This window comes from Volvox carteri, assembly GCF_000143455.1.
Source record: "Volvox carteri f. nagariensis unplaced genomic scaffold VOLCAscaffold_25, whole genome shotgun sequence".
Lineage (NCBI taxonomy): Eukaryota > Viridiplantae > Chlorophyta > Chlorophyceae > Chlamydomonadales > Volvocaceae > Volvox > Volvox carteri.
Genome location: NW_003307568.1, coordinates 1,059,781 through 1,077,627, shown reverse-complemented (window position 1 = coordinate 1,077,627; position 17,847 = coordinate 1,059,781). Strand labels below are relative to the sequence as shown.

General features: G+C 59.0%; 3 protein-coding genes across 3 annotated transcripts in view; 1 reads left to right on the top strand and 2 right to left on the bottom strand.

The window, feature by feature from the left end:
• Nucleotides 1-1,237: 1,237 nt before the first annotated feature.
• VOLCADRAFT_92324 (uncharacterized protein) lies at nt 1,238-4,860 on the bottom strand (the record flags this gene model as incomplete). The annotated part of the gene is made up of 8 exons (XM_002951664.1): nt 1,238-1,261; nt 2,034-2,078; nt 2,240-2,413; nt 2,660-3,003; nt 3,270-3,424; nt 3,553-4,036; nt 4,309-4,486; nt 4,762-4,860. 8 exons carry the CDS (start codon nt 4,858-4,860, stop codon nt 1,238-1,240), a joined length of 1,503 nt encoding a protein of 500 aa, XP_002951710.1.
• A 1,688-nt stretch (nt 4,861-6,548) lies between these two features.
• VOLCADRAFT_92323 (uncharacterized protein) lies at nt 6,549-9,392 on the bottom strand (the record flags this gene model as incomplete). Its single annotated transcript, XM_002951663.1, has 4 exons — nt 6,549-6,842; nt 7,026-7,910; nt 8,238-8,954; nt 9,222-9,392. The coding sequence occupies 4 exons, from the start codon at nt 9,390-9,392 to the stop codon at nt 6,549-6,551; spliced, it is 2,067 nt and encodes a 688-aa protein (XP_002951709.1).
• A 178-nt stretch (nt 9,393-9,570) lies between these two features.
• The window catches only part of VOLCADRAFT_92322 (uncharacterized protein), a gene marked incomplete at both ends in the record, with an annotated part of 15,150 nt that continues 6,873 nt past the window's right edge, over nt 9,571-17,847 (top strand). Inside the window, 15 exons of the mRNA XM_002951757.1 lie at nt 9,571-9,772; nt 10,930-11,005; nt 11,103-11,861; nt 12,381-12,527; nt 13,209-13,311; nt 13,558-13,692; nt 14,108-14,287; nt 14,512-14,565; nt 14,610-14,664; nt 15,059-15,128; nt 15,628-15,709; nt 16,024-16,200; nt 16,484-16,599; nt 16,955-17,038; nt 17,236-17,842. Coding sequence (XP_002951803.1) covers nt 9,571-9,772; nt 10,930-11,005; nt 11,103-11,861; nt 12,381-12,527; nt 13,209-13,311; nt 13,558-13,692; nt 14,108-14,287; nt 14,512-14,565; nt 14,610-14,664; nt 15,059-15,128; nt 15,628-15,709; nt 16,024-16,200; nt 16,484-16,599; nt 16,955-17,038; nt 17,236-17,842 — 2,847 coding nt within the window. The remainder of the gene's footprint in view (nt 9,773-10,929; nt 11,006-11,102; nt 11,862-12,380; nt 12,528-13,208; nt 13,312-13,557; nt 13,693-14,107; nt 14,288-14,511; nt 14,566-14,609; nt 14,665-15,058; nt 15,129-15,627; nt 15,710-16,023; nt 16,201-16,483; nt 16,600-16,954; nt 17,039-17,235; nt 17,843-17,847) is intronic.

The following is a 17,847-nucleotide window of genomic DNA, read 5'->3' as shown; positions in this document are numbered from 1 at the left end:
ACGCACCCCTCCAGATTTACTAACATTGCCAAGGGTAAATCATTGTCGGCAAGACTGCCGAGTTTTAGGGCTATAAGAGCATGGCCGCATGTCCTTGTGCTTGGCATCTTTACCAGTCTTCCCAGTACTGCTGAACGCGGCCTTTTGCAGTTTTTGCCCGGTCATGATTATTGTTGATCTCTGGTTCTATCCGTCCCGTTGTACTCGCCATGCATGATGATGATGTGCTGTACGACGTTCGTATCGATACTAGCCCAAAGTTATGTAGACCATTCCCGCGTAAGACGATAAGTCGGTGTTGGAGTGCAGGATTTGAGAAGCATGGTGTCTTGTCGAGGGAAGGGATGTGTGTACATGGCGGTACGACAGTTTGCAACGGCGTTTGGTGCGCTGGAGTGGTGGCGGTGGCCGTGACGACGTTTTGCAAGTTTTGTTTTTGCAGTACCGGTATAATCGACGGCGGCAGCAACTGCTGGTATATACTGTTGCAGCTGATCCCGGAGGACTGTAGCCACCCGTTTGTGGAGGTATTGCTGCATGCTGGATTTCCTTGGCGTACGGTGGCAGCTGTGGCGGATTTTACCGATTTCACGTGCTGCTGTGTATGAGAGTCATGAGGGTGATGTCGGAGGCTTCTGATCCCGCAACCCTAACAGGCCCATAGAAAGAAAGGAGGGAGCACTTGAAATTACTGGTGGGCAGGCTAGGGCAAAGAAGCACAAAGAAGTCTGACGTATGTGTGTGTGTGTGTTTGTGTTGTTGTATAGCTAGGGTTAGGAGGGCGGAGTGCTGATGATGACGCGGTCATCGTGAAGACGGGTTGGGGCGTCAACCATGTAACCTTTTTTGAGTTCACTTGCTTCCAATAGCCTTCAAAAGACCTGAGCTGCACTTGTTGTTCATTTAAAACCATCCCAAGTCGGCGACTTCCAAACGGAGCAGGGTTATAGCGTATACTTGTGTGTGTGTGTGTTACACCATCTTCTGAAGTTACCTTACCCTCCAATGGTGTACCCTGGGGGTCCATACGAGTCGTGAGAAGGGGCCCAAGGGCCGTCAGCCGTTACGAAATCTGGCCGCCACTGCATAGGGGCATATCTCATCATGCACATCCGTACATGTACATCAGAACTGCATCGACCTGAATCTCGCTGGAGGCATTTCGGAGCATGGCAACGTGCCGTATGCCATTTCAAATACAGGGAATCCAATATAACCACAATTTATTCCGCATGTTCTAAGGGAAGGGTGTAGGGGGAACCTACAGCGCAATGGTAGCAGGCAGAGCTGGAGGGGTGGCACTACCCATCCACCGACCCCCGGGTATACCACCGGGACGCCCCTACCTCGCGTCTCTACACAGCTCTTCCCCACGTAAACATCATTGCGTCACTAATCTTTCACCTGGCTGCCCCGCTCGGGTTCCTGACGTACTTGGAAATGTGTACACACACGCACGCACAACACGAGGAATGTCAGCCTGCCTTGCAACCCCGGCGACTGCCATTCTTCTTCGCATTCATCCGCCGATTCGCTCCAATTCCGGAAAGCACGACTGGCTCACGTAGTGCCCCTTCCGGCAGTGGCAGTGACAGTGGCCCCCCTTCCAAGGGGTCGTGCCTCAGCTGCCAAACGATTTATTATTTACCAAAATATACAAATCGAAATACAGGTGGTACCGTACGCAGATATATCACTTAACAGAAACCACCCCCTCCCCCCGCTCTCTACGCTGCCGTCTTCCTTCCGCCATTCTTTCCCGTCAACCGGATCACGGCGCCGCACGTGCTCTCCAGCCGTAGTACGGCACCTCGCCCCAGCAGGTCCCGTACAAGGTAGATTGGCGGGAGGCAGCTGCTTCGGAATTTGAGTTTGCAAATCTACAAACAGAAGAACGAGGGATAAGGATAATTTTAAAAAACCCAAACACAACACAAGTCAACTCGAACTGAAGAGCGTCGCAAACCAGGATGTGGGAAGGAGGAGTGCACCGGACATCTGGAAAGATGGATTCGGGTTCCAGGGGCCCCCACCTGGCGGCGAAAGAAAAAGGGGGGTGCGAATTGCGCCAGGGCCACCTGCCCGTGGAGACTCCGGAGGACCCAGGGGCGAGGCGGCCATCAGCGCCAGTACATACATGCCGACACACACACACACACACACACGGACGGAAAGGGCGGCGGCGGCGGCTACAGCGCGCAGGTGGTTCTACAGGTCCTGCACTCCATTCCCGACCCACCTGCTCCTCAGGCGCCTCCCCGTGCTGCCTCTTGGCGAGCCACGCGAGCAGCTCCCTGCGGGCTCCCAGCACCGCCTTCACGAGCCGCCCAGCTCCAGGTACCGCCAGCATGAAGGCGTCCGCGTCGCCGTCGGTGTGCCTTGCTAGACAGCCCAAGTGCAGGAGCAGGCTAATCTGAAGGGCGGTGGGAGGGGAGGAGGCCGGGAAAGGCCGGCGAGTGACCGACTCAGTGACCGGGTTCCCTCCGGAACCCGGGTCGTTGAAGGAAAGGGGAAGCGGAAGCACGCGAATGGAGATACGCTTCTCACTCAATCTCGGATCTTCTTTCCCTGGAGCAGCAGAGAAATCACCCAGAGCTGGGCTCCACCCCTACCCCCTCTCCACATACATACATACAGAGATACATACACCTGGACGTACCTGCTCATCTAGGGCTGCTTCGGCTTCAAGAGTTTGCGTTAATGGGACTCGGGACACCGATATCGCGGCAACGGAAGCGGTATTCGTTGTAACACTAGCAGCAGCACTAGCAGCTCTAGAAGTAGCAGCTGCTACTGCTTCCTGGGAAAGCTCCATGCCATGCTGCTGCCCCACGGGACGAGCTGACTGCTGCGGCCGCTCCTGGTGCTGCCGTTGGTGCCGAGGCTGCGGCGGCGCGGTCCGCATCAGGTGCATCATATGATCACGAGACAGTTCGAATTCCGTACAACGGTCAACGACTCGGTGAATAAACACCTCCGTGGCAGCATGCCAGCGGCAACTGCCTGCACGGCTAGACGCACGAGTCAGGGCCGGTGCGCCATAAGCCCCTGTTGACGGCCCAGACGAGTCCTGTTGCTGCTTGGCGGCAGCAGCAGCCGCAGCATCTGCGGCAGCGTCTGCGGCCTGTCGTACGATCGCGCGGTACTCTGCGGTCGTCAGCACACCGAATTCGTCCGTACCTGTGGCGTGATTGCAGCCGTGTATGAGGTTACCATTTAAGAGTTGAAACCAAGTGTACGACAGGTAGTAGAGACCCATCGCCACGTACCCGTCGGTAGTTTGAAGACCCGCACGCGGTTGGAACGCCGTTGCTCGTCCAACTGTCGTTCAACCGTCGACCGGTCAGTTAGCAGGCAGGACAACTGGCTTCGGAGCACTATGGGAGGCAGATCAGCGCTTGCCGAATGCGACCGCAGATCAGACCTTCAGTGGTGCGCAAGAAAGGCACATCAGAGAATACTCAGTCAGCAACCGCAGTAGCAGTTGCAGTAGCAGTTGCAGTTGCAGTAGCAGTAGCAGTTGCAGTAGCAGCAGCGGCCCTAGCGACCCACTTGATTGCGACCAATGCGAGCTCCACATCGCTTGGCACGTCCACATCAACTTCGTCGTCATCATCACCACTGTTGTAGTCGACGTACCGCTGGGCCACCGCAGCAACAGCCGCGCCGCCTCCGCTACGGCCGAGCCCGACGGCTAGATTGGACTGCATAGCCGCCTCGGCAGCGCCGCCGCCGCCAGCTAGCGGCAACCTCAGGCGGCTAAGCCGCTGGATCGGGTCGGAATCTCGGAGGAAACCGCCGTCCATGGGCCCTGGCGGTGGCGCCCTGGCCGCGGCGGCGCCACCGTCGGGGCATCCGCGCCGCCGGTCACTGCCCGTACCGCCGGTGCCCGCCAAGGAATGAGCAGCAGCTGTGCCGTAGGCTTGACCGTAGGAAGCGGCCATAGCGGGCGGGCAGGTGGCGGCGGCGGCGGCGGCGGTGGTAGCGCTGTCTCGCGGGCTGGTAGTAGCGGCCCAGCGCCGGGCGCTTCCAGGAACTGCGAGAGGGTGACGGTACGGACGAAGCGCGGGAGGAGATGCCGCCATGTCGCCACCATCTCTGCCTCTGACGCTTCGAGAACCAATCCAGGCTTTCATTGCCTTGGGGCTTTGCATTTGCACATTAACATGAGTCGCCGCATAGGTGACCCTTGGTTGCCGAGGTGTGCAATTTTGCGGGTGCATTAGCGACCTGCTTGGCTAATCGGCCTCCCGTAAAGGGCTACCTAGGGCAGGAGAATAAGAGGGATTCAGAGATGCAGGTTCGCACCTGTCTTGGCCAGTCCAGGGGAGCTGTTGCCCCTCCCCAAGGGGCTTTCCACGGCTGTAATGGAGGCAGCAGCGGTCGCGGCCAACGCCCTGACTGCCTGCGGTCCGCTTCCAATGCCGTCGGCAGCAGCTAGCCCTGCATCTGCAGCAGCTCCAAGCAGGAGACTCCTGAGCTTTGCCTGAGCGGAGGTTACACGGGGCACAAAGGGACATTGTGGTTAGGGACAGGTTTGCCAACTGTTCGTGGAAGCATGATTACTGACCAAAGGAGGGGCGACGGAGGGTCCGCGTTGAGTGTTGCAGCTCGTCACATGTCCGCGAGAATGCACGGCCGGATGCGGTGTTTCCAAAAAGGGTAATGAATCATCACGACGCGGGATGCCTATGATAACGCCCAATCGCTGGTTTGGGTCCAGAGCTGTCCAGTTGCTTTCATCAAACGACCTCCGCGCACCTGTCGGTCGTCAATGCCCTTGTCGACAGGTCTCAGGTCTGAGTAAGCCTCCTGGAGGCGCCTCCGTTTGGCCCGCTCTAACTCTCCAAGACCTGCCATAATTACGGATCAGCTTCCTGATCTCCTTTTAACACATCGCGTGAGTCGGTGGCAGGAGGTGACTCCACAGTTGTCACCGTGTGTGCATCTTAAACAATAATAATCATCTCGTGCATTCAATTATCGTAGCTTATTCTTGGGTAAAACGGTCACGGTGATATGTTGCACGCTGCATGTTGTATTATATCTGTGGACGCTACTCTTTACACTTGCCGATAGTGGCGATCGCTGAGGTGTGATAGCAAGGGAAGGGCAATATTGGGTTTCCCATTGTGCCTGGTCTCGGAACGTCTAGCCCGACAACGGAAAACGGCTGAACCTGTCAGTTGACATTCCTCGTAATGTCACAGGTTATAAACAGGACCGTCATTAAGGACCGCCACTGCAACTCTGATTTAGGCGCCATGTGCACCAACATGCAAAGAGCGCAGAAGTCCCAACCAAACCTCCTATCCTGTCAAGTCCTCCTCCACCTGCGCCCGTTACATTTCACACTGCAAGCGGGAAAAACGCCTCCTCCTTCCTCGTTTTCCTTCCCCTTTCCCGGTCCTCGTCCTTCCTGGCGCTGTCTCCAACTCCAACCCCAGCGTGTCATGACCGCAAAACGCCCCATCGCATGCAGCTCGCTTCCAACCAACCTGCATCAGCGCCCGGGGAAAGTCCATCCATCCGGAAACAGTCGAACTATGGAACTGGAAAACTTAAGACTCTTGTAACACAAGACACCGCGTGACTCGCACCCTGCTGCACACCCCTGCATACGCTCGGACCCCAGACGCCTGCCGCTCAGCCTCCGTCAGATTTTTGCTAACACATTTTTTAAGCACCCCTAGCATACTAAACTATTAGTATCCATCAGCCAATATTGACGATGAGCGACATGCTTCACCACCTGCCCACGCGGCCGCGCTGCGGCCGGCGGATCCAAATCCCCCAACTGTACTCCTGCTGCAGTACGACCCTAACCTGAAGGCTACAGCAAACGTATTTCACTTTTCAGACCCTGTAAACGGAGCTCTCGTAGCCACTTGATCCACCTCGAGAAGAGTCGAACACTAAGCGGAAAAATAAGCACTGACTGCCCGGCAATGGGCCGGACGGCTTGTAAGAATTTGGCAGCAGATGCGAAAGAGCGAGCGCTTTGCGCCCCCTCCAAGAAAGAACGTTGCCAGGTGGATATCGGGCTGTTCGCGTTTCTATCTACGTGTCGTGCGGTGCGGCGGAATGCATCCTCCGCTCCGCCCGTTCTACCCTCTGGCCAATCCCTGGCAACCTGCAATCCACGTAGTTGCCTGTCCTGGCCCCCTAACGGACGCCTAGCAGCGCCGCCTCACGGCTTCTCAAGCCGCAAAACCTGATCTCTTCTCCTCACCTTACCTCACCGACCTCGGTCCATCATGCAGCAGGAAAATGTCCCCGCCGTGCAAGTTCCCGCTTCCCGACCCCTAAAGCTCCCCAGCCCAGTATCACTAGCATCGGTCCCACGTTGCCGCCTCTACCCTTACAAGGGCTTCGAGCACTCCTACTCCAGTGGCTACCCCCGGGCCTTCGCCTGCAAATCAACCAGCCTCACGCCGGCCCATCCCCCTGGTCAGTCGTTGATTCCCATTCTCCCAAGGACAGACGGGCACAGTGTTCGAGGCGGCCACGTGAGCTGTAGCGTCAGTAAGGTCACGGCCTCACGATACTCACTGCCTCGCTCGCAGCCCCGTCACCAGCCAACACACGAAGCGCTGGCGGAATTCCAGCCCGTGACCGCTCGCAGCGTCGGTGGACTGGCTGCCGCTGGTACTGTGGACGGTGGCGTCGTTGCTGCAGCTGCCAGTGCGGTCCGCGGCGCCCGCAGCAATGGTGCGGTCCACGGCGCCGTTGCCGTTGACGGCAGTTGACCCCGGGGTGGCCTTGTCGGCCTCCACCAGGCTCTGTAGCCGCTTCACCATGGACTCGAATGCTGCCGCCTCGGCCATCTTGAACATGCCAGACTGCCGACGGTCGGGAAATCCAAGGTTACGACGGGATAAGATGTGAGAGAACATGGCAGGGTATAGCGGGCCAGGCAAAGCGCGGCGCCTGGGCCGGGGTGAAGCACACGGACCGTCTTCACTCACCCAGATCCCTATCTGGAAAAGCTATACATGGGTGCTTGTCATCCCCCAGTCGCTCACCTGCTTGCCGGCCCCGGCTAACAAGATGCATGCGCACTGCAGGCATAGCACGGATCCGCCCGCCGCACCGTCCACCAGCGCCGCCGCGCAATGCAGCACGATCCGCGGTGTGAGGATGCCGTGGCGCAGCAGCCCCAACAACAGGTGGCAGATGCCGCGAGCGCGCGGCAGCGCCGCCGCGGCGTCGGGTGCCACTGCCGGCATGTCGCCCCAGGCACGGCGCGGCGGGGCCACGGCGGCAACATCCGGAGCACCCGCTGGAACCGGATCCGATGACTGCGTTGTTGCCGTGCTCATCGCTGCCTGGCTGGACGACCGCGACAGCGCGTTCGGCGCGGGTGATGGTGGCACCGGCAGCAACGCCGCAAGGCAGCGCTCAAAATGGGTCTGCGCGGCGGAGAGAAGCGCACGACGGAATGCGCGCCCAGTATCGCCAGCCACAGCGGTAGAAGCTGAAGATGCGGTGATGCTGCCGGCAGCCTCTGTTGCTGCGCCTCCGACTTGGGAGGCAGTCGTCCGCGGGCCGGCGCCGCTCGTTCCGCCGCTTGAGCCAGTGTCACCCGCAGGCGGCGCAATCTCCGGACTGCGGGTCGACGGCGTGACCGCGCACATCTGTTGAAGAGCGTCAACGCAGAGCCGCACGTAAATGTCGCACGCCGCGAATTGCGCGGCCCACTGCTGCTGCATCAGCTCCGTCCACTCCGCATCCGTCAACGGCGGCGGCTTTGTTGCTGCGACCGCAGCCTCTCCCACCTCGCTGTCAGAAACCGCGCCGCCTCCTGTCGGCGCTTCCTGCTGCGGTGGTGTCCGTAGGCCCCAGCAGGGGCACCTGGGGTCTCCACCCGAGGCCGCCACCGCGCTCTCCACGAGCTCGTCTGCCATGGCCTAGGGGCGTGGAGAACAGATGTCGTCAGGATTCGCGCCGTGAAGGTTTTAGGATCACGGCGCTTTAGATGCTTGAGACGTAAAAGGTCCCCTTTTGCAGCTGAAAAATATGCAGCCTGAGCGGTCCTCACCCAAGTCCCATGGCCACGAACATAAGCTCAACGGCCGCACCCAGACAACCCAAAGCACAGCGATGGCCGGGTCTCGCCCACTACTCCCATGGGGATCACGTGCTGGCATGAACCTCGCAAGGTTATCGCAAATTGCCAGTAAATGACAATCTCTACGTCCAGCTTCGCGCAACGAGTCCTTTCCGGTGAGACACACCTCAAGCGTCGCCGGCGAATTCGCCACCGGTTGCAGCAGCAGCTGGCCCCGCACGTCGCTGTACGTGTCCGGAGTCAGCTCCCACAGCCCTTCCAGGTTCTGGCTTTGACTGGCGGCCCTAGAATGCAGGCTGTTACTGCTACTGCCACCCAGAAGCTGCTGCTGCCGCAGCAACACCTCCATTGCCGGGCTCCCTCCGGACACCTCGACCAGGCCACTGTCGCACGGGGACGACAGGGGAGGTGGTGGGCTACTGTTCTGCGATGAGGAGGACGAGGAGGTTGAGGCTGTGGTCGCGGTGGCGGTGGCGGCAGCTGCAGCCGCCGACCCTGGTGCAGCCATGACCAGCCGGCCCGAGGATCTGTGCACCACCACAACACCAGAGGTGCTACCTTTTCCCCATTTCGATGCTGTGGACGCCGCCGTCGCTGTTGCCGCCTCTGCTGCTGCTGTTAACGGCACCCTAGACGGCGGGCAACCGTTCTTACTGCTGCCCGGCATGCCGTTGGTCCGTGTCAATCCCGATCCCGAGGTGGCCGTGCCCATGGCCATGCTATTGCTGACAGCCCAGCCTCCACTCCGCAGCTCGAACAGCTGTGACAGCAGCGCTTGGACATCCGGTGAAAGATCCGATGGGACTAGGGACTTGTGCACGGCAAGCTGGTCATACAAGCCGTCCAATACCGGGCGGTACTGCTCTGCCAAGCCTTCACCGAGCTGGGTTGGGAATTGGGCCGAAAGGGTTGCGAGAGAGCGGTTGCCGCAAGTTGTGCTGCACTGTTCTAGTCCAGTTACGCCAATGACCTTTCTGTGCAATGTAGAAGATTGTCATGCATGATGAAATTTGCCCCACCATACATGGCTTGACACACCGTCAGTGCTAGACAGAGCACCATCCCAAAGCACCACCGCACGGTCCCACCGACCGCCCGGGAGGCAGGTAGAGCGCGGTCCCTATGTTCCAGACGTTCACCTGACACCCACCTGGCGCCCGGCTATGAGGAGCGCCCTGACGAGGCACTCCACACGGTGGGGAATATTGGGACCGCTCAGAGGTGCGCTGCCGCTGTCCGAGCTGCTACCGCCGCTGCTGCCAAGCTTTCCGGAAGCCACCGCAGCCAAGCAGGATAGCATGATCCTAGGGTTCCAGGGCATTGATTTCAATATGACAGGTTGAGCGTTCTAGTGCCGAATGGGTTAGTACGAAAGGCCAGCCAGGGTGGTAGTGTCCCCCACCCTTTTGGCTCTGACCGCTCTTTAAGTGCACGTAGTGGGCTAGAAGTTGATATGCCATGGCGAACGGAATCCGTACATACCTGTCTGTGAGCAAGTGATGGAGATAAAGGTATGCGAGGAACTGCAGGCTGCCAGTGAGGCTGGGGACTGGCTGGCCTTCGTTGCTTTGCGCTGGATGTTCGGCGACTGTTGCACTGCATGCTGCCTCGAATTCACGTTGGCATACGTTCAGAAGGGTTTGCCGGAAGTCTATTCGCTTCGCCTTGGCAGTCGCAGTGACGGCGCCGGGGGGCTTAAAGGTCGGCAGGATGGGTGTTAAGCAGAAGCACAGCGCTGCGCATGGGGCCGCATAGCGCTCCGGATCCATAATGGCCCTCTCAAAAATCCAGCGGACGAGAAGCTGGAGCGTGGAAAGACTCCCTGTAGGAGTAAATCCTGAAGCAGTAGCAGCACAGCGGATGGCTGACGGCCAAAACTCCTCGACCGGGGGCCACGTAGCCAATGAAAGGCAGGTAGCATACACGTTTCAATGTACAAACATACTTACCAACATCACGGATTTCGAATGCAAGTCGCTTGGCTTGGAAATGGCCAGCGGCTCGACGGAGCCGCTCCAAGCATTGGGCTACTGCTTCCTGCTGGCTTGCTTCCGTTACAGATGATGTCGAAGGCATGGCGCTCGGCGCCATGGCCTAAAAACACCACCCTCCTGGGAAATTGACGCACTGCAGCTGCGCAGGGCTGCTCACCGGGCAGCCCCGCGTATCAAGAGCCAGTTCCCTTGGTGCACACGTCGCAGCCTGTGTGGTTGCGTGCCTTGATCAGCCTGTCGCTGGTGTATTGGAAGGAAGAAACTCCGCGCTACTTAGGGGCCTGCACACAGCGAGAAGACACGGCGCAAGCTATTTGGAAAGTATACCGTGTTGAAGAGCCGTAATTTTTTGGCAAGTTTTTCACCTATCGTATACCCTCGAAATCCTTGTTGATGGTGGTCAAATTGACACAAGGTCCTTTCTAGAACAAGGTTTCCTTCGGGACAGATGGATCAGACTTCACAAATACCTTTTGCAGCTAGCCTTCTTTCTGCAGCTAGCCTTCTACCGACTTCGGGAGCTCCCGTACGGCGTTGGTTCCAGCTGCGCTGTTAGGGATGGACAAGGGGAAAGTTATTTCGCAGCATCAAAGTTCTACACAATAACAGTATGCTGTTGCCTTACTACGCAGGCTGTTCATGTTGACATCGGATACCTGTAGACACACGGCGAAGCATAACTGAGGGAGTGGCTTGGTTGCCCGCGTACATCAAGCTAATCACAATAACTAAACTAGAATTTCACACTATCTGCGCCCTTGCTGGGCGACTGCACATCCGTCGTGGAAATTCCACCCAACTGCCTCTGCAGCTCATTTTTCGGCTGCACCTTCTTCCACGCTGCTGTCCTAATCATCCGTCCAGACCCAGATCCTCTCCACTCTTGTGAGCGCACGACTCCGCGCTCTGGCAGTCATTCCGGACCGCAGGCAACTGGCCGGTACGGCCGCACCGTATCTGGTGGCCGCAAACCATCAATAGAGGCCGGAACCACACCCATCCCTCTCCCCAGCCCTGTGACGGCGGACCGCTGACAGCCGCATGGCGGACGCGGCGGAGCGGGAGGTCCGGACATGGGTGCAGGACCAGCTCCACCGCTTACTGGGCTTCGCCGACGCCAACGTAGCCGCTTTCCTTATCTCCATCGCCCGCAAACACACCAGCGCCGACTCCCTCTTCACCGACCTCAAGCGCTCATGCAACCTCCCTAACACTTCCGATGTCCAGTCCTTTGCTGCGGAGCTGCTCCGCCGGGCGCCACGCCGCGGTGGCGGCAGTGCCGCTGCCATCGCTGCCCATCAGCAGCAGCAGCGCCAGGCTCGGGAACTTGCCCGTAAAAGCGCAACTTACGGTCTTTTAGAAGGGGACGACGAGGGGGAAGAGCAGGCGAACGAGGTGAAGGGCGCTCCCGCAGTGAAGGGTCCTGCGGGGCGGGGTGGGGGGGCCGCTGGCCCGGGCCCGGGCTCTGCTGGCGGCAGTGGCGGCGGCGGCAGTGGTGCCGGTAGACAGGCACCGAGCAGTCAGCAGCAGCCGGAGCCGCAGCGGAGAGAGGATACCGAGTCCGGGAGGAAGAGCGGTGCAGGGCCCGTGGATGGAGGTGGAGGTGCAGGTGGAGGTGGGAAGCACTTGAGGTCCCGCCGTGTGCAGTTCGCAGACGGGCGAGGTGGTGGAGGTGACGAGGAGGAGGAAGACGACACGCAGGTGCGTACGGCAAAGCGGGCGAAACGCAAGTGGGAGCTGGAGGAGGAGGAGGACGAGCGTCAGGAGGACGAGGAGCAGCGCCAGGAGCGGCTAAAGTGCGTCAGGGGTTTCGGCACGGCAATGGGGAGAAGGAGGGGGCATAGTGGGCGGTAATAATGGCTGTGTTGAATGATGGGGTGGGGACGGGGACAGGAGGTTATGGAGGGAGCCGGAAGGCGCTGGAAAGATGCCAGCGGTCGCGGTGGGGTGTCAGGGCTCAGAGCTGGGTAGCGGAATGTGGGGCCCCCAATCCAAAATCCCCAGAGCAATCCTCCCTCTCTAGCCATACGCGGGGACGGCGTTGTCAATTGTATGCAAGAAGAAGGGAAAGCAACGGAGTACCTGCTGGCGGCTGGAGAAGTGACAACGGGTGTTAGGGCGGTGTTGGGAAGGACATATTCGGGCGGGAAGGGTAGAAAGGCGCCAGCACCGGGCCTATGAGGGGGCAGAGGGGGCAAAGGAAAAGGATTAGGACCACTCTGCGTGCCGTCCTTGACGCTGGGGTCCTGGTCTATAGTTACCAAAGTAGCGCTAATCGTGCGCCCAACCCTACTGGCGCGCTGTGTCCGTGTCAGGGAGGCGGCGCGGCTCCGAGACCAGGCTGAGAAGGCGGAGTTCGAGGAGCGCCTGCGCGCCAAGGATGATGCCAAGACGAAGAAGCTGGCGGAGCGGGAGCCCAAGATGACTAGGGAGGAGGCGAGGAGGGATGACATGAGGAAGAGGTGGGTGGGTGGGGTTTATGTGGGTGGGTGGGGGGTGGGGATAAACCGGTGGGGCGCCCTGTGACCCGGCTACCCTGCCCCACTGCCTTCCAGATGGACGCCCCGCACCCCGCAACCCGCACCGCTTCGTTCTAACACCCGTCTGCGCTTTCGTCATCCTACGTGCTTCATTCTGTTAGTGCTCATGCCCCCCTCCCTCGCCCTCGGTTTCATTCCTCGGTCCCGTCGCGTGATGCTTCCGTCCTTAGCACAGCTGCCCTATGGCCACCATTGCCGCCGCCTGCAGCCAGCTAGCCAGCTAGCAAATGTCGGGCTATGCACGGCTTGAGTGTCTGCTTTCTGGCTCAACCTCCGGTCCCCTGCCCCTCCTCACCTGCCCCTCCTCACCTATCCCGCTGCACGTTTCAGGCCTCGTGGCGGTCAGAAATCCGGTCCGGTCTCATGTCCCTCGTCCGGCCCGGCTGCCTCTCTCCCGCCCCACCCGTACCCATCTCTTCACCCAACGGCCCCCCCCCAACACACCCCTTAGTCATTTCATCATGATTCACGGCAATCGAGAGCTCCTTTGCGGTTGTTCTTTCCTTTATTACCTCTCGCTCCTTATCGGAGCCCGGTAGCTGTGCATATCTATCTCCCACCACCACCCCGGCCCGTAATGTGGTGCTTGTGGTCGGTTTCCAGATACGAGGCGGCTCAGGAGGACGACCGCGACGCGCTGATCCCCACCCTGCGTGAGGTTTCCCGTCAGGAGTACCTGAGGAAACGCGAGGACAAGAAGATACAGGTGGGGTAGGCGGTGGAGGTGGGAGTGCATCGTATGGTGGCAGGGGAAGCAAAGGACCACCTGCCGACACGTCCAAAAGGGGCTTGGGTAGGTGGGGTGGGGCGGGAGACGTCCACCGGCGGGGGAAAGGGTTGTCTGGGGAAGAGGATTTGCATTCCACAAGCTGTTACCTTTTGCTTCCAAAACTTCCAACGGTTTTAACGGCCCCGTCAACGTTTTTCCAACGGCTTTCCTAACGGCCCACAGGAGCTTGAGGACGAGCTGGAGGATGCCAAGTACTTGTTTGCGGGTGTGCCGCTGACTCAGCGGGAGTTGGACGATCTGAAGTACAAGGAGGAGGTGTTGCGACTGGCCAAGGAAAAGCAGCGACTCATGAACCAGGTGGGGGTGGGTCGGTGGGCGGCTGCCGGAGGTATCCCTCCTTACCCCTCCCTGTAAAAATGTGACGCTCCGTCGGAGGCCCCCTCACCCAAAAAAAGGGGCCCCCCGTGGGAGCGTCACATCTTTACAGGGAGGGGGGGTATAAGGAGGCGATCAACATGTTTTGGCGGAAATAATGTGTGTACTGGTGTAGGTGTGATGAAGTGCCGTGAAACGTGGTAGTACCAACAGCCAGTGTATCCACCATGGGTTGCTGGGGGTAGGGTTGGGCCTGGGGTTGGGTGAGGAGGGGATGCGGAGGGCGGCGGTGTAGGCACTCCCTTACCAGCCACGGATGCCTACTGCAACCGCAACTGCAACTGCAACTGCACGGTACCTCCTCGCCAAGAAACTGACAGGCACTGGCGCTCCGCAGGCGGCGGAGGACGGCTACCGGATGCCCGACTCGTTCGACGCCCCGGAGCGGTACGCGTCGAGGTATGACGTGGCCAAAATGCGGTACTCCGAGCCGGAGGGGGCGGCGGCCCGTGCTAACCCACACGCGGAACAGGAAGCCTGGGAGGCGGAGCAGATCAAGAAAACACACGTCAGCAAGGTAGGAGAGTGTGTCTGTATGTATTACATATGTATGTATGTATGTGTCTTTAAAAGTGTTGGCTAGGGTGTCTGGGTGTGTATGTGCTATTGAAGCCGGGTGAAGAAAAAGGGCAGGCGGGCGATGATCTGTATGTACACGTGCCGACGAGGGGATGGCGTGTACATTCTCTCTCACTCTCTCACTCTCACGCTTTCTCTCTTTCACACCCTTTCCACGCCCAGTTTTGCGCACTAGGCCCGCTCACATCTCCGCTCACTCACCGACCCGCCTCGCTCGTGAGCAGGTCGGCGCTCAAGACGCGGGCGCTGCTGTACAACAGTACGACTATGTGTTTGAGGACACGATGGCGTTTGTGAAGGCCGATATGCTGGCGGGTGGGTGGGTGGGGCAGTGGGAGTGACAAGGGGTACAAGACAAGGGGAAAAAGACAGCGGGTGAGCGAATCCGGACGCTTAAGGACTTCACCACCAGAACGGGATTATGGCCAGCAGTAGGCGAGCGGGTGGGGGCACCCCCCACCGGGGCTCCAGGGGGCCTCCAGGGCCGAGGCGAAGATTAGCTGGTGCATTATTATGGCTGATGAAGACAAGTTACAATGATCTCTCTCAAGGGATTGTCGGTGCATGCCGCCTTAGCTCACCCCCCCTACTTGCTACTGCTATTGTTGTTCCTACTACTGCTGCTGCGCCTACTGCTGTTGCTGTTGCGAATGGCTGCTCTGGTCTCGCTGGCTCTTCACTTGAACACGATCGGACTTTGCCTGATCAGGCAACATCGAGGAGCTGTTCGAGACACCGGAGCAGCGGAAGAAGAAAGAGGCGGAGGCGAGAGCCGCGGCGTGAGTGCAGCAGCAACGGCAGCAGTAGCGCTGTCCCGGCAGGGCCGGGGGGGTTAGGATAGGATAGAGGTGGGATTGGTGTTTGGGGTGTGTGTGGGGGGGCCCAGGTTGATAGGGGCCTGGGGTGTCTTTCGCCTGTGTGCATGCCTATCTGTACGTGTGGTTACGTGTCGTACGTGCCCAACTAAGCGGAGTAAGGCCGGGAGCGGAAGGGTGGATGAGGGGGAAGTGAGTCCTGGATGGGTGAAAAGGGGGAGAAGGGGAAAACGAGAGCATCCACCACCAGCGTACCTGCCAATATCTCCACTCGGCCGTTCGCGCACTGCTCTCAACGTACGTGTAGCTTGCATGTTCAGGTGATGGTCTTGTCGTCCCAACAGGGGGTGTGCATCGCACACACACACACCCACACACTCTGCGTAACATCCCTCCCTTTTTTCAACAACATACCCCCCCCACACACACACAATCCTCCCATAAAACTCCTTTCCCCCTTCAGTGCCCGTTCGGAGCGTGAGAAGATCGCCGCGGGTCGGGCCCAGCTGCCCGTGTACCCCTACCGGGATCAGCTGCTCAAGGCGGTGGAGGAGCACCAGGCAGGACGGCAGGGGGGATTCGAAAGTGTGATAGTGGAGTTAGGGACCGCACAATGGGGGGAGGGGAAATAGGAAACGACACGGGAGGAGATGGGAGGATAACATGGGAGCGGTCTCCTTGGATATGTAAATTACCCTTTCGGGGATAAGGCTGTCTGTTGGGGCTGAGAGACCCAATGGTGGTTGTTGTTCGGTTGGTATGGCGGTTACCTGTATTTGCATCGGTTATGTCAATATTATAGACAGACAGGCAGACGGACGGACGGACGGACATACGTCCTGCGCATGTCGCCCCGCAGATCCTGATCATCGTGGCGGAGACGGGTGCGGGTAAGACCACCCAGGTGCCCCAGTACTTGCACGAGGCAGGCTACTCGGCGGCTGGCAAGATTGGGTGCACGCAGCCCCGGAGGGTGGCGGCGATGAGCGTGGCGGCCCGAGTGGCGCACGAGATGGGGGTCAAGCTGGGCAATGAGGTGGGGGCGCGGGGGCGAGGTGGTGGCAACATTAAGATGAGGCAAAAAGGCAAGATGGGACTCAATGGCCGACACGTCCCAAGCGCCGCAACTGGGTGGAGTGGGCGGGGGCCGGGAGAGGAGGAGTGTTTACGGGCGCCGCGTGTGTGTGCTTGTGTGTGTGTGTGTGTATGTGTATGTGTGTATATATGGTTCTTGAGGTGATCCCCCCCTGTGCGGTTGGGCCCCCTTTCCCCAAATGTGCATGTAATTTGCTTACAACCCCAAACCTCCACATACGCAGGTGGGTTACTCCATTCGCTTTGAGGACTGCACCAGTGATAAGACCATTCTCAAGTACATGACGGACGGCATGTTGCTGCGCGAGTTCCTGTCAGAACCCGACCTGGCGTCGTACAGGTATGTACGGAGATGCCGTATTTCAGGGGTGAAGACCAGCGGGAAAATTGGAGGTGGTCGCGAGCTGGGCGGTGGTGTGGTCCTCAGCAAAGTGGATAACGCGGCGATGAAGGGGAAGGGTAGCTGGGAGGATTGAGGAAGACGGGGGCCCCCCAGGATGGTGGGAGGCGGCGGAGTGGCGGCAGTGCTGACCGATTCCTCTTGCCTTATGGGTGCAGACGTCGGTAGCGGGACTTGAACATGGTGGGTAGATTACGGGAATGCTCCTGTTTTTCTAAACCTCCGTGTCCTGCGTGTGTGTGTATTTCCCTCCTCCCTCCCCCTTCCCCTCGCCTGGTGGGCTGGTGGGCCCCAGTGTGATGATGATCGACGAGGCCCACGAGCGCACCCTGCACACTGATGTGCTGTTCGGACTGGTCAAGGACATTGCCCGCTTCAGGTGCGTGCGACACAGAACACACCAATGAGACCTGATACCCGCGACCTGCCGTGACCTGCCCACCACCACATCCACCACCACCACATCCACCAGCTGCTGCTAAGCGCTCCGTGACCCGGCGGTATTTGCGCTATGTTCTCACACACACACACACACAAAACGTCAAACAGCCGGTAGCTAGCTTGGTAGGTAGGTAGGTGGATGAATAGCGCCCACTTGGTGTCATTCGTTGTAAATTGGGTGATGATGGTGGTGGTGATGGTGATGGTGATGGTGATGGTGATGGTGATGGTGATGGTGATGGTGATGGTGATGGTGATGGTGATGGTGATGGTGATGGTGATGGTGATGGTGATGGTGATGGTGATGGTGATGGTGATGGTGATGGTGATGGTGATGGTGATGGTGATGGTGATGGTGATGGTGATGGTGATGGTGATGGTGATGGTGATGGTGATGGTGATGGTGATGGTGATGGTGATGGTGATGGTGATGGTGATGGTGATGGTGATGGTGATGGTGATGGTGATGGTGATGGTGATGGTGATGGTGATGGTGATGATGGTGATGGTGATGGTGATGGTGATGGTGATGGTGATGGTGATGGTGATGGTGATGGTGATGGTGATGGTGATGATGGTGATGGTGATGGTGATGGTGATGGTGATGGTGGTGGTGGTGATGGTGATGGTGATGGTGATGGTGATGGTGATGGTGATGGTGATGGTGATGGTGATGGTGATGGTGCCCGTGATGGTGATGGTGATGGTGATGGTGATGGTGATGGTGATGGTGATGGTGATGGTGAT